We start from the raw sequence: 15374 nt of genomic DNA on the forward strand, positions 1-15374 counted from the left end.
GGGGGCAGATTCTTTGCCAGTCCTTTATGCCGGGCTCAAGACTTTATTTTGCCAAATGGGATTAAGCTTGGGGAACAACATTGCTGCATGTGTTAACTTGAAGCGGAAAATCTTGTTAGTCGTGCATCTGAATTATGGTCTGCCATTATAAACAAACATTGGCAAAGCCAATAGGTTTCGGCAATCCGAAAGCTATTTGCTATGTCAATGTCTATTAACTAAGTTTAATAGAAGCACGTCTGCTGTTCAGCATGGCTGAAAGTCATGTGAAAAAGCATGAAGCCCAAGTGTAACCGAACTAGCTAGCGGGTACGCAAACTGCTGATTGACAGCAGGACTAGCATGTATAAGAGACTGCTGCTGCTCTGCAACAGCGGTATGGAGCTCGGTGAGAGAGCTTTGTACAAACGCCATGCTTGCCTCTCTCCAGTTCAGCTGTTTGTTTTTCTCAGATCACTTACCTTTTAATTTAACGGCTTGATTAAAACACACTACAGTCATTCTGTTTTGTCACAGTGAAACAGTAATGTAGTGCTTTCCGGAAGTTGTACTCTTTGATGTCACTGCGCAACCAGTACAGCAAGGGAACAAAAATATTTTATGTATATAGGGACTGTAAGCGGGGCGATCTGGCTAAGGTTGGGATGGGGCACCACTAATTGTGGGGGGCTAAGAAACAGCCAAATACATGCATCCCACACCTGGTATATGGGTAAAATACACACCAGTTTTGAGGCAGGGAAATACTCTGTAACACATAAATTAGGGGCCGTTTAGGATGGTGGACGGATCGCCACCGCCAGGCAGGCGGTGGCGATCCGTCCACCATCTGTGCCCGTCCGCCACCAATTTCCCCCCCGCGGCGGACGCCGTCCGCCGCTTTTCCGCCCCGGGTCGCCTTGCAGCCAGGGCGGAAAAGGGTTCATATGGCTGGCGGTGTCTTCCAGACGGATCACTGACATAATATCGACAGTCAAAATATCGACTTACCAAAATATCGAGGTAAAAATATCGACTCCAAAATATCGATAGGAAAAAATAGACAGTCAAAATATCGATTTTTTAAAATATCTTAAAAGTAATTTTAAAGTACTAAAATAATAAATATAATTAATTAAAAAATACTTAAAATACTTAAATAAACTTAAAATTAATAAATAATTATTGTAACTTAAAAAAATTATATATATATTTTTAAATATATATATATATCTATATATACATATTATTAACAAAACATATACAATATTTTTTCCGTTGGATAGCGAGAGGTTTAAATTTACTATTCCCACTCCAGTGAGAGCAAAAGTTGGGAAAGCGTTGGATAGCGTAGGGATAAAAATTACTATTCCCACTCCAAAGAGTGTAACAGTAGGGAAAACGTTGGATAGCGTAGGGGTAAAAATTACTATTCCCACTCCAATGAGTGCAACAGTAGGGATAGCGTAGGGGTAAAAATTACTATTCGAACTCCAGCGAGTGCTACAGTAGGGTAGGCGTTGGATAGCGTAGGGGTAAAAATTACTATTCCCACTCCAGCGAGTGCACCAGTAGGGAATGCATTGGATAGCATAGGGATAAAATTTACTATTCCAACTCCAGTGAGTGCAACAGTAGAGAAAGTGTTGGATAGCATAGGGGTAAAAATTACTATTCCCACTCCAGCAAGTGCATCAGTAGGGTAAGCTTTGGATAGCGTAGGGGTAAAAATTACTATTCCCACTCCAGAGAGTGCAACAGTAGGGAAAGCGTTGGATAGCGTAGGGGTAAAAATTACTATTCCCACTCCAGCGAGTGCAACAGTAGGGAAGGCTTTGGATAGCATAGGGGTAAAATTTACTATTCCCACTACAATAACTGCAACAGTAGGGAAAGCGTTGGATAGCGTAGGGGTAAAAATTACTATTCCAACTCCAGCGAGTACAACAGTAGGGAAAGCGTTGGATAGCGTAGGGGTAAACATTACTATTCCCACTCCAGCGAGTGCAACATTAGGGAAAGCATTGCATAGCGTAGGGGTAGAATTTACTATTCCAACTCCAGCGAGTGCAACAGTAGGGAAAGCGTTGGATAGCATAGGGGTAAAAATTACTATTCCCACTCCAGCAAGTGCATCAGTAGGGTAAGCGTTGGATAGCGTAGGGGTAAAAATTACTATTCCAACTCCAGAGAGTGCAACAGTAGGGAAAGCGTTGGATGGCGTAGGGGTAAAAATTACTATTCCCACTCCAGAGAGTGCAATAGTAGGGAAAGCGTTGGATAGCGTAGGGGTAAAAATTACTATTCCCACTCCAGAGAGTGCAACAGTAGGGAAAGCGTTGGGTAGCATAGGGGTAAAAATTACTATTCCCACTCCAGAGAGTGCAACAGTAGGGAAAGCGTTGGATAGCGTAGGGGTAAAAATTACTATTCCCCCTCCAGCGAGTGCAACAGTAGGGAAGGCTTTGGATAGCATAGGGGTAAAAATAACTATTCCCACTCCAATAACTGCAACAGTAGGGAAAGCGTTGGATAGCGTAGGGGTAAAAATTACTATTCCCACTCCAAAGAGTGTAACAGTAGGGAAAACGTTGGATAGCGTAGGGGTAAAAATTACTATTCCCACTCCAAAGAGTGCAACAGTAGGGATAGCGTAGGGTTAAAAATTACTATTCGAACTCCAGCGAGTGCTACAGTAGGGTAGGCGTTGGATAGCGTAGGGGTAAAAATTACTATTCCCACTCCAGCGAGTGCACCAGTAGGGAATGCATTGGATAGCATAGGGATAAAATTTACTATTCCAACTCCAGCGAGTGCAACAGTAGAGAAAGCGTTGGATAGCATAGGGGTAAAAATTACTATTCCCACTCCAGCAAGTGCATCAGTAGGGTAAGCTTTGGATAGCGTAGGGGTAAAAATTACTATTCCCACTCCAGAGAGTGCAACAGTAGGGAAAGCGTTGGATAGCGTAGGGGTAAAAATTACTATTCCCACTCCAGCGAGTGCAACAGTAGGGAAGGCTTTGGATAGCATAGGGGTAAAATTTACTATTCCCACTCCAATAACTGCAACAGTAGGGAAAGCGTTGGATAGCGTAGGGGTAAAAATTACTATTCCCACTCCAAAGAGTGCAACAGTAGGGAAAGCGTTGGATAGCGTAGGGGTAAAAATTACTATTCCAACTCCAGCGAGTACAACAGTAGGGAAAGCGTTGGATAGCGTAGGGGTAAACATTACTATTCCCACTCCAGCGAGTGCAACATTAGGGAAAGCATTGGATAGCGTAGGGATAAAATTTACTATTCCAACTCCAGTGAGTGCAACAGTAGAGAAAGCGTTGGATAGCATAGGGGTAAAAATTACTATTCCCACTCCAGCAAGTGCACCAGTAGGGAATGCATTGGATAGCATAGGGATAAAATTTACTATTCCAACTCCAGTGAGTGCAACAGTAGAGAAAGCGTTGGATAGCATAGGGGTAAAAATTACTATTCCCACTCCAGCAAGTGCATCAGTAGGGTAAGCTTTGGATAGCGTAGGGGTAAAAATTACTATTCCCACTCCAGAGAGTGCAACAGTAGGGAAAGCGTTGGATAGCGTAGGGGTAAAAATTACTATTCCCACTCCAGCGAGTGCAACAGTAGGGAAGGCTTTGGATAGCATAGGGGTAAAATTTACTATTCCCACTACAATAACTGCAACAGTAGGGAAAGCGTTGGATAGCGTAGGGGTAAAAATTACTATTCCCACTCCAAAGAGTGCAACAGTAGGGAAAGCGTTGGATAGCGTAGGGGTAAAAATTACTATTCCAACTCCAGCGAGTACAACAGTAGGGAAAGCGTTGGATAGCGTAGGGGTAAACATTACTATTCCCACTCCAGCGAGTGCAACATTAGGGAAAGCATTGCATAGCGTAGGGGTAGAATTTACTATTCCAACTCCAGCGAGTGCAACAGTAGGGAAAGCGTTGGATAGCATAGGGGTAAAAATTACTATTCCCACTCCAGCAAGTGCATCAGTAGGGTAAGCGTTGGATAGCGTAGGGGTAAAAATTACTATTCCAACTCCAGAGAGTGCAACAGTAGGGAAAGCGTTGGATGGCGTAGGGGTAAAAATTACTATTCCCACTCCAGAGAGTGCAATAGTAGGGAAAGCGTTGGATAGCGTAGGGGTAAAAATTACTATTCCCACTCCAGAGAGTGCAACAGTAGGGAAAGCGTTGGGTAGCATAGGGGTAAAAATTACTATTCCCACTCCAGAGAGTGCAACAGTAGGGAAAGCGTTGGATAGCGTAGGGGTAAAAATTACTATTCCCCCTCCAGCGAGTGCAACAGTAGGGAAGGCTTTGGATAGCATAGGGGTAAAAATAACTATTCCCACTCCAATAACTGCAACAGTAGGGAAAGCGTTGGATAGCGTAGGGGTAAAAATTACTATTCCCACTCCAAAGAGTGTAACAGTAGGGAAAACGTTGGATAGCGTAGGGGTAAAAATTACTATTCCCACTCCAAAGAGTGCAACAGTAGGGATAGCGTAGGGTTAAAAATTACTATTCGAACTCCAGCGAGTGCTACAGTAGGGTAGGCGTTGGATAGCGTAGGGGTAAAAATTACTATTCCCACTCCAGCGAGTGCACCAGTAGGGAATGCATTGGATAGCATAGGGATAAAATTTACTATTCCAACTCCAGCGAGTGCAACAGTAGAGAAAGCGTTGGATAGCATAGGGGTAAAAATTACTATTCCCACTCCAGCAAGTGCATCAGTAGGGTAAGCTTTGGATAGCGTAGGGGTAAAAATTACTATTCCCACTCCAGAGAGTGCAACAGTAGGGAAAGCGTTGGATAGCGTAGGGGTAAAAATTACTATTCCCACTCCAGCGAGTGCAACAGTAGGGAAGGCTTTGGATAGCATAGGGGTAAAATTTACTATTCCCACTCCAATAACTGCAACAGTAGGGAAAGCGTTGGATAGCGTAGGGGTAAAAATTACTATTCCCACTCCAAAGAGTGCAACAGTAGGGAAAGCGTTGGATAGCGTAGGGGTAAAAATTACTATTCCAACTCCAGCGAGTACAACAGTAGGGAAAGCGTTGGATAGCGTAGGGGTAAACATTACTATTCCCACTCCAGCGAGTGCAACATTAGGGAAAGCATTGGATAGCGTAGGGGTAGAATTTACTATTCCAACTCCAGCGAGTGCAACAGTAGGGAAAGCGTTGGATAGCATAGGGGTAAAAATTACTATTCCCACTCCAGCAAGTGCATCAGTAGGGTAAGCGTTGGATAGCGTAGGGGTAAAAATTACTATTCCAACTCCAGAGAGTGCAACAGTAGGGAAAGCGTTGGATGGCGTAGGGGTAAAAATTACTATTCCCACTCCAGAGAGTGCAATAGTAGGGAAAGCGTTGGATAGCGTAGGGGTAAAAATTACTATTCCCACTCCAGAGAGTGCAACAGTAGGGAAAGCGTTGGATGGCGTACGGGTAAAAATTACTATTCCCACTCCAGAGAGTGCAACAGTAGGGAAAGCGTTGGGTAGCGTAGGGGTAAAAATGACTATTCCCACTCCAGAGAGTGCAACAGTAGGGAAAGCGTTGGATAGCGTAGGGGTAAAAATTACTATTCCCCCTCCAGCGAGTGCAACAGTAGGGAAGGCTTTGGATAGCATAGGGGTAAAAATAACTATTCCCACTCCAATAACTGCAACAGTAGGGAAAGCGTTGGATAGCGTAGGGGTAAAAATTACTATTCCCACTCCAAAGAGTGCAACAGTAGGGAAAGCGTTGGATAGCGTAGGGGTAAAAATTACTATTCCAACTCCAGCGAGTGCAACAGTAGGGAAAGCATTGGATAGCGTAGGGGTAATTTCTAATATCCCCACTGTAGTGAAAATAAATTAATATAAATCACATAATTATAAATTAATCAATTATTACATTTTAATTACCAATTAAGAATTAATTAATTACCAATTAAAAATTATTCACCAATTTATTTAAATAAAATACCAATTAATTAATTATCATGTTTAATTAATTATAATAAATTACTTCCCACCCTATTCCCCTATAAACCAACAACCCGCTACTAAAAATAAAATAATATTATTCACATAATTATCAATTAATCAATTAATAAAAATTAATTATCAATTAAAAATTTAATTATTTACGAATTAAAAATTATTTGACAATTTATTCTAAATAAATACCAATCAATTATTTAATTAACATATTTAATTAATTAAAATTAAATTACTTCCCTCCCTATTCCCCTATAAACCCACAACCCGCTACTGAAAAAAAAAATTATTCACATAATTGTCAATTAAACAATTAATTAAAATTAATTACAAATTAACAATTAATTAATTATCAATTAAAAAATAATTACCAATTAATTCAAAATAATTACAAGTTAATGAATTAACATATTTAATTAATTATAATTAAATTACTTCCCACCCTATTCCCCTATAAACCCACAACCCGCTACTGAAAATAATTTACTAAAATTAAAATATGTATCAATTAATCAATTACAATTAATTACCAATTATATTTTAATTAATTACCAATTAATAATTAATTAACAATTAATTCTAAATAAATACCAATAAATAAATTAACATATTTAATTAATTATAATTAAATTACTTCCCACCCTATTCCCCTATAAACCCACAACTCGCTACAGAATTATATTACACACAAAAAATTAATATTAACTTACCTAAAATTCGATATTTTTGTTGTCTATAATATGTCTAGTCGATATTATGTCCATTCTATATTTTTGATTCGATATTATGTCCATTCCATTCAATATTAAAATTTTCTAGTCGATATTTTGGTAGTCTATATTATGTCTAGTCGATATTATGTCTGTTCTATATTTTTGACTCGATATTATGTCTAGTCGATAAAAAAACCTCGATATTTTGACTGGTTACCCTTCCAGACACCGCCAGCCATATTACGATGGCCGGATGCAGATGCCTTTCCGAAAGGCAAACGGGCTTTGCTTTGGGGGCCCGTTGCGGGCCCCCAGGGTGAAGGGGTGTGGGGGGTGCACATAGGGGGTACCTATGGTACCCCCCTGCGTTTCACAGTACAACATGGGAGGCACCACGCCTGTCATGTTGTGCTGTGAAACGCACAACATGCATTTTTGACATTGCGGCGGACGGTGCTTTCAGCCACTGTGGCGGGTACATCCTAATTCGGGGCACGGTACCTCCGCCCTTGTGGCGGACGGTCCCTGCCCCAGACAGGATGGCGGACGGACTGTGTCCGTCCACCATCCTAATCGACCCCAGAGTGGGGTGTTAGCCTCCAATCCCATTTATACCACTTTCTTCATTGCTAAACCCTTAAATTACAAAATAGCCAACACTTACAAGTTAGCTGTCAATAATACATCATTCGAAAAAAGCCAGTCAAGCTCTGTGCTTTTCTTTTACAAATCATTCTTTTCATTTGCTTTAGTCCAAATGATTTATTTCACCAGAACAACCCTTCTACTTTGAATGTAATGAAAACGCGTGGCTGAAACCGTAATGGCACAAAGATGTATGGTAACTGTTCAACAAAGACCCAGTGGCTTTCTCGGTTTTTAATGAAACTGGACCTATAACATATTCATTTCATTAAAGACAATTCAGTCAAATACATGAAGCTTAATGGAATGTTTAAATCGGCAGCTAAAGCCTGGGGTGACCAATGAGATGCAAATAACTTTGACCTCAATTCTTTGGAGACATTATTTCAGAGAGGGCTTTGAAGGAGGGGCATGATGTGAAACGCTATAACGGGCAATGAAAACGTGTTGAATGGCTGTAGATGTGAGTGTGTGAATTACCTCGGTGTGTAATAATTTTCTTAATTGTTGCAACAAATAAAAAGATGATGCCTATTTTAAAATATATTCCAGAGTGGAAAATATTCAGCAACAAACGGGTTTATAAAATGAAGCATAGGCAACAGTAAAGAGGAAAGCTTTTTAGAAACTAGGAGGAAAGCTTTTCCACTGCACAAACTTCTAATAAAGGCACGGTTGGGTGAAAATAAATTTGGGTGGTGACAAGCAGCAAACATTGTAAGTATGAAAAAAGGGAGGACTTCGTCAATAACTAATTCACATACACCTTCAACCTAACTAAAATTAATGTGTAACCACAACTCAAAAAGTGAGGAAATTTTAGAAAAAATGTGTGATAAGGCTAGAAAGCACCTCACGTGCGCAAGCCCACAGGGCTGCTGGATGGTACTCGACAGTATGCCCATGTTATCATCATTGGTTGCTTTCTAGCCACAACATAAATTAGGGAAAAAAATGAAAGGTGTGTGTGAGAATTCAATAATAATAATTACTCGGGCCGCATCACAATCCACTGTTGTTCTGCACACTGTCACCTCAGTTTGGACCAAGCTATATGCAAATCAGTCTTGACCCTGCTCCAATGGGAACAGTCCAGGCCGAACTACCAAGCCAGGTCCTCCTTGAACTGGAACACAAGCAATCCAGGTCGGTTTTGCCCTAGTTAGGACTTAACACCCATGTATATACTTAAGGAAAAGGCTGGGCACCAACCTATGGGGTGTGTGGCTAGGAGGTCTATCGGTGGAAGTAGTTCTCCTATGGTCCCAGTGCAATTGCTATTAACTCAATGGCTGATGCACTTGGGTCACTCAGTGGCCTCTTTTCAGGTCTGAAAATGTACATTGGTGGATGGCGGTCAAGCTTAAATTCCTTCTGTGCTCTTTATGGAGGAGCACACATACACACAGCACCTGGGTAGTTACTAATAAAACTGTGTAGGTAAGAGTCTTGTGTATCCTTAAGTCTTCAGGAGCCTTACTTGAGGGTGTGTGGTGCCAGTGCTCCAAGATCAGTAGGACCCCTGATTGTGTGGAGATCTTTGGGAGGAAGCATGAAAAGAGTCAGTCCTAAAGCACAGCAGGTTCCATCTGTAATGGGGAAGGGCTTAGCCCAACATGGTGCTCTGGTCTGCTTGGGTAACTTAGATGTGAATTTAATTGACCTTTTACCAATTTGTGTTCTTATTGCCCCTCCCCTGATGCTCTTCCTTTACTTATTAAAAGGAGGCCAGGCAAGCTAATGCTTAAGCAACAGTGTAGAGCACAGCCAAAAGTTCAATCACCCCCAATATTGCTATTTTGACTTACAAGCATATGCAACTGTCTTTGTTCCTTTAATCTTCCACACTTTCCTAGTCTCAGTAACAAAGCGTGTTAGCAAGCAGCTTCTATTCTGATCCTGGAACCTCTACTACTTGTGGGTCAGCAAGAGGCCTGATCTCAGCCTCCCTAAGATTTCCATTCCTCCTGATCCAAACTCTTCCCAGATTAACACGGTCCAGTCCCTGACAGATCAAACAAATCCTACACCTCTTGGGCACAAGTGCTTCCTCTCTGTGTGGTGGAAAGCTCCTCTTTGTCTGTTACACTGCCTTCCTTCATGAGTTTGTGTTCACAGACACTAGTACTAGGAAGACCATCCACTCTGGCCAAAAGACCTTTAATCGGAGTTAGATGGCCACTTCCAGGAGCTCTGCCATATTAGAGTCCAGTCACAAAAAGTGGTTGCAAATTGCTTCCTGACTTTTTGCAAATAAACTCTGATTTAGCAAAACGACCTATGTACTATTAGGGTGGTTCGCAAAATCACAATTTTCAGGGGCTCGGAGAACAAGCTGCCTAATGAATATTAATTAGGCAGGTCACAATTTGCGACCTCCTTTGATTAACTTCAAGGATGGTGACATGCAGGGGACTGCATGCCACCACCATCCCTGTGTTTGCGTTCCCAATTGAAAAAGATTTGTTTTTTTAAAGCAGTCCGAGTTCCTTTATGGAACAGTTGATGCTTTAAAAAACCATAAAGGTTTATCGTTTAGTAAACAATCCAGGGGAGCCGGCTGTGGTCTCCAGGACTCTGCCTTCTCCCCTTGAGGCCACCAACCGGAATGTCAAATGCCCTTTGTGAATCAGTTACCTCTTCTTTTCAGGAGTTGGTAACTGGATAACGGTGTGACTGGATGTGCACTAGCAGACTGCTGACACATACCATAGAAAATCACAGTTTAGAAAGAACAATTCTTTCATTTCCCTTACAAATTGTAATTATGTATGGAAAGCAAATCTCCCTTTACAAGTCGTAAAAACCTTTCAGACGAATAAAAGAAGTTTTAAATGTGTAAAATAGTCATTTTTGTGAGCATTGCTCAGTATAACTAGCCCTAGATGCTGTCAAAATGATGTTTCTTATATTTCCTAATTAGTTAGTGAAAAACAGATTTGAGCAAACAGCACACTTTTGAAAGGCCCTTAGTCTTCCCCACCCATACCAAAGACTGTATACTTTGTGAGATTCAAAAGACAGACAGATCATGATACAGGTCTCTGGCGTAACCTTTAGCTGAGCTGAGTGGATGTTGAACAACAAATTTACCGATTCCTCCTCTAATCTTTTACCTCTCTATCAACACAGCTGTCTTTATTTTTGTTTATTATCACATTTGCTGTTTTTTTTTTATATTTTTACTTACGATTCCATTTATGTTTAACAATGCATTTTCCCTCTAGAATTCAGGATTCCATATTGGGTCTGGTGCATTTTTTCGCAAAATTCGTCTGATTTGTCATCAATTTGGAACACCAGCATTTTGACGTTTCGTGAATTTGGAGAGTTGTTGCTCTGTACATGTCAGTCTGCTGTTCCTCAGTTTGAAAATGTAATACAGGAAGGAAGTCCTTGGTTTAATAATTGTCTTACTGGTCTTACCTATTTTAATGGTTTCCCCTGCTCCATGATCAGAGAATCAGCTTGTCTTTCTATTCCATATATATAAATGTAGATGCCAAATCTGTGATGAACAAGTGAAAGGTATGTACTTGTAATTCGAGCGGTCATTATTTGTAGCTTCCTTCAATTCATAACCAACCCACTCTACTCCACGTTAAACCAAGAGAATAGTAAAAGATGTACGATTGTGATTTTTTGCATGATTGGCCCATCAAGATGAGTTTGCCTACATGATGCTGACTAGCTCCTTTAATGTGTGAGTGTCAAATTTTCAGCAGGGTAATACCAATCAATACATGCCTTTTTTCATTTGAAGAAATAATTGATATGAATAGATGTCTTTCAGATGAGGGCTTTATTTAGTTTTAATTTTTAATATCATTTTTATATTTATTTCATGTTATATTTAAAATGGTTACAATTGAGACTGTTCCTTTTTTACATATTTTTGCGAAAGAGATATTTCTCTCTCAAAACCAATTTCTGTGATTCCGTACATAGGCAGAGATAATATTAGTTCATAATTTCAGTGAAATTGCCCTGATGGAATCCTTTTTGACCGGTTTCTCTTTGTGCATCCTGCTTAATCCCAATGTAAAAAGATCTTTTATGTCCTGAAATTTTATCCATTTTACTATTTCAGCAGTGATTGGAACCAATTTAGGGGCAGATTCAGAGTTTGGCGCACTGGGTACTCTGTTGCAAATGCAATGGAGTACCCTGTCTTCCAAACTATACGTACGTTCACCTCAGTTAGAGACGGGAAAACCATAAGGTTTCCATCCACTGAGCCCCAGGTGACTCTGTCTATGGAATGCTTCCTCCACTGGCTTGAAGGGGTACAGACCAATGAATGCAGGGCAGTACACCACCCGCTCTGTTTAAAGTGGATAGTGTAATGTCCTTTTATTCTGTCCATCACCACAAGGAAAAACGACATGGTGAGGGACAGAAAAGACAGTGATGACTGACCCCTGCGAGAAACGGTGACAGCAGTTCCCTTCAATTTACATAGATGATTGCTAGCCCTTTGGTTAGCTCTAAATTTGATAGTCGGTATTCCGTGAGGATAGCGAGGGTCATGCTCTCTGCCACCATGATAGATGGAATTTCAATCCGTCACCCTTTTGACTCATGCCCTTGTCTGTTTGAAAGGGAACAAACCGTATATATTGTTACAAGTTTTTTTAAATCCTGGTGTGTCACTTTGCAGCACCTTGCAGTTATTTATTCATTTATTGGCCATCTGATTGTGATGTATAAAGTGGAGGGAGATGTACATGTAGGTGTTCCGATATTTGGACTAGGGGATTTGTCAAGCCTGATCTTAGTATGTGGTTCTAAGGAGCAATGATGTGAGTTGTTGAGGAAGCCAAATCCATTTTTGGAGAATGATGAAAGCCTTCTTGAAAATGCTCATGTTCAGTGTTCTCTTAAATGACAGTAGGCTGGCTTCCTACGTAGTAATTTGAAGGTATAGAAGAATAAGAAGCAATATCTGTAATGGTGTAGAAAAAAGATGTTTCTAGTGTGCATTTTTCTTTCTTCTTCTCTTTGTCTTCTTACCATCTTTCCTTTTCCCCGCTTAGTTTTGGCAGTACGGAACATGGATTGAGGTGTCAGTGGATGATCTACTGCCCACTGTGAAGAAGGAAGTAAGAGACCCTTCTGGGAATATCACGGTATCTTACAAACTGCTGTTCATCAGCTCCAAAGAAAATAATGAGTTCTGGAGCTCTTTACTGGAGAAAGCGTATGCAAAGTAAGATGGCAATTATCCTGGAGTTATGACATTGTATATGAGTTGGTATCTGGTGAAGTGAAGGGTTAAAGAAGTTACTGCAGAGAAAAACACCTCAGGAATAAGGTGAGAAGGGTGTGATGTAGAGAAGCTTGCGAAGCACCATTTCGACTTAGTTACGGGATGACTGAGCCTGTATGGGCTCGTATAGTAATAGAAAAATACAATTCTCTTGCATGCCGGATTTAGCCTTTTTCGTCAAAGTTTAAATAAAAAGTGTGATGATGTGACTTGGTTCCATGCCTAATGTTCCAGCATGGAACCAGGTCAGCGTAGTGTTCTATAATGAGAAGTTCTAAAAGTGTCAGTTATCTCTGTTGGCTGTTGGATGAGGTTGTAGATTAAATACCTCTTGCTTGAAACTCTCTTGTGTGAGAATCCTCTTTACTACAAAAAACAGTGCATATGACTGTTCCCTGTACTTGGTAAATAGTTGAGCATGCTTAGAGGAGGATGGGGTAGTAAGATACCAAAATGCAATCGATCAGTTACTTAGTAGTCTTTATAGAGATCACAGAGGTACGTTCTTAAAGTGACATGGCCCTGGAAGAGCAGGGTAGAAGCAACAGGATGCTTCAACTAGGAGAAGATCTCTTTGAGGGACACTTTATAAATACATAGAAGGAAACAGATCTTGCATCTAAAACAGTGGTAAGGCGGTGGCCAAAGTTGAATATGACATTAAGCATGAGATGGTGCACTGATGTGTGCGATATTATGAAGGTTCTAATGCTGTGAAAAGAAAGGGCAACTGCACTTATATAGAGGGATGGTCTAAGCAAGGCATGATCGAGGGTGAATGAGGCCGTCAGCAGATTTGAAAACTAAAGCAAGGTTTTTTTGAGGAACCTTTTGTATGTTGCTGTGTTCACTGAGCAATTCAGCCGATTAATTGTCAGATTATGCCTTATTCAACTGGTTGCAATTGGTAGGTTGTGCGTCTGTCCAGTTGTCCAGTTGGCGGGGAAGTAACAGGTTACCATGATGGCAGAGCTAAAGGTACAACTGTTTAGCTCTTGCTGAGGTTTACCACTTTTAGGGATCTTGGGGTGGGGCAGGCAGGTGGGGAAAGATTGATAAAAGTGACAAAAGTGGAGCACTGCAATTTGCAGTTTAAATCCCCACCGAGGTTACAGTGGGAAAAGGGAGTAGACCGAGAAGGGAGAAAGGTGTGTAATGGAATGATTTTGAGTGCAGTAGTGAATGGAAAGTACATCATCTCAGTCGTGACAAGGTTAAGCTTCAGGCAGGTGATGAGATTGTATGAAAGAAGGGTAGTTCTTCTATGTATGAGATAGAATTAATCTGTAAGCTGGTTTGAACAAAACTCCTAATTTTCTGAATTGGGTGTTCATTTAACCCAGTTACCAATTGACAAAGGTATGCTAGGTGCTTGTCTTCACATCAGAAGCGCTGCGAGGCCCCAGGGCAGTTATGCGCTATACAAATGCAATTTTTCATTTCATTTCATGAGGTAATGTCTCAGGGCTTCTTAAAGACTACTGTCTTCTCTTAACACTGTCTGGGAGCAGGAAGTCCAAGAAAACAAATGCTCCAAGTTGTGTGTCAGGAGTGAGCCGAAGCATCTCTCTTTGAGCTGGGCTTCTTGAAAGTGTGTTTGATTAAATGGGCATAATGATTGGTGCAATACTTAATTTGTGAAGTCCCTTTTAATCCTAGGCTTGGAAAAGAAAGATTGATTATTCTTGGGCAGATTTCAAAAGTGGGGGTTGGTCTGCTCCTTGTAAATCACACTCAGAACTCAACATTATGGCTTCACTGGTTAAACGAAGGACATCACTAATACACTTTTAAAGTACATTTTTGATCAGTTACAGGAAAGAGTTTCAGATGTATTTCCAATTCAAAACGTGTATCGTTGTTGTCAAAAAAGATTATTTGTGAGATGTGGCTTGTAAATACTTTGCTGCCGCTGGAAAAGGACTTGTGCTATTTTGAGCCCCAATCGCGACTGCTGCTCCTCATTTACCGTCATACCCGTATACACAGTGAGATCAAAGTTGGTGATTAGGCCTCGCTAAGAATGTGAATTATTTTTGGAGTAAGGAACAGGTCATGCAGGCTTGCCCCGGGGGCTATTCTCTAGCAGGACTTCGTAAGTTTCAGGTACATGATCAATATGACTTATGTAAATGCAGACGCTGTTGAAAAAAATTCCAAGCATAGCAAGGGGAACCAATTATGCGAGGAGACAAGCACTTGTAGGTGTACGAAAAACAGCAGTTCTTCCCTGTGGAGACTTTTACATTCCGTGGGTTATTTAGGGGTTGGCAGAGTGGGAACCCTATGGCAAATCCAGCAGTCTACTCCATTTAGAGGTAGAGAACCTCGGGTCGCGCACCAATGGAGCCCCCGCTGGCACACAATCATTGATGGCATCCCATCCAACACTGGCTGACACATTGTGTGCATCAAGTGGTGCACCCTATTTAGGGCAATAACCTCAATGCAGACCTTCCTTGCCCGGATTGACGAAGCAGAGCATGGCAGACCCCAACAGGACAAATAATCAAGAATTTCCCACAATTTGCTAGGATAACATTTGTTGTGAATTAGGGCCTTTGTTTTTTGTCTTTCTTTGTAAGAAATTCTCTTAGGCGGAGACCAGAGCAATTTTGAGCAGACCATCAAAAAATTGTTGCCAGGCCAATGTTAATTTCAGATGAAAGATCCCTTGTTTGGTGGCGGAAGCTTTTTTGACATAAATTAACCACATAGGTAGGCAAACAGACAGAATAGAGACAG

At 41.0% G+C, this 15374-nt stretch overlaps 1 protein-coding gene across 1 annotated transcript in view; it reads left to right on the forward strand.

Annotated features, from left to right (window-relative positions):
• The window catches only part of LOC144782219 (calpain-1 catalytic subunit-like), a 194453-nt gene that overhangs the window by 60832 nt on the left and 118247 nt on the right, over positions 1–15374 (forward strand). The window contains exon 5 of the mRNA XM_078661454.1: positions 12397–12569. Coding sequence (XP_078517580.1) covers positions 12397–12569 — 173 coding nt within the window. The remainder of the gene's footprint in view (positions 1–12396; positions 12570–15374) is intronic.

The sequence above is a fragment of the Lissotriton helveticus genome, chromosome 9 (genome assembly GCF_964261635.1).
Source record: "Lissotriton helveticus chromosome 9, aLisHel1.1, whole genome shotgun sequence".
NCBI classification, from domain to species: Eukaryota; Metazoa; Chordata; class Amphibia; order Caudata; family Salamandridae; genus Lissotriton; species Lissotriton helveticus.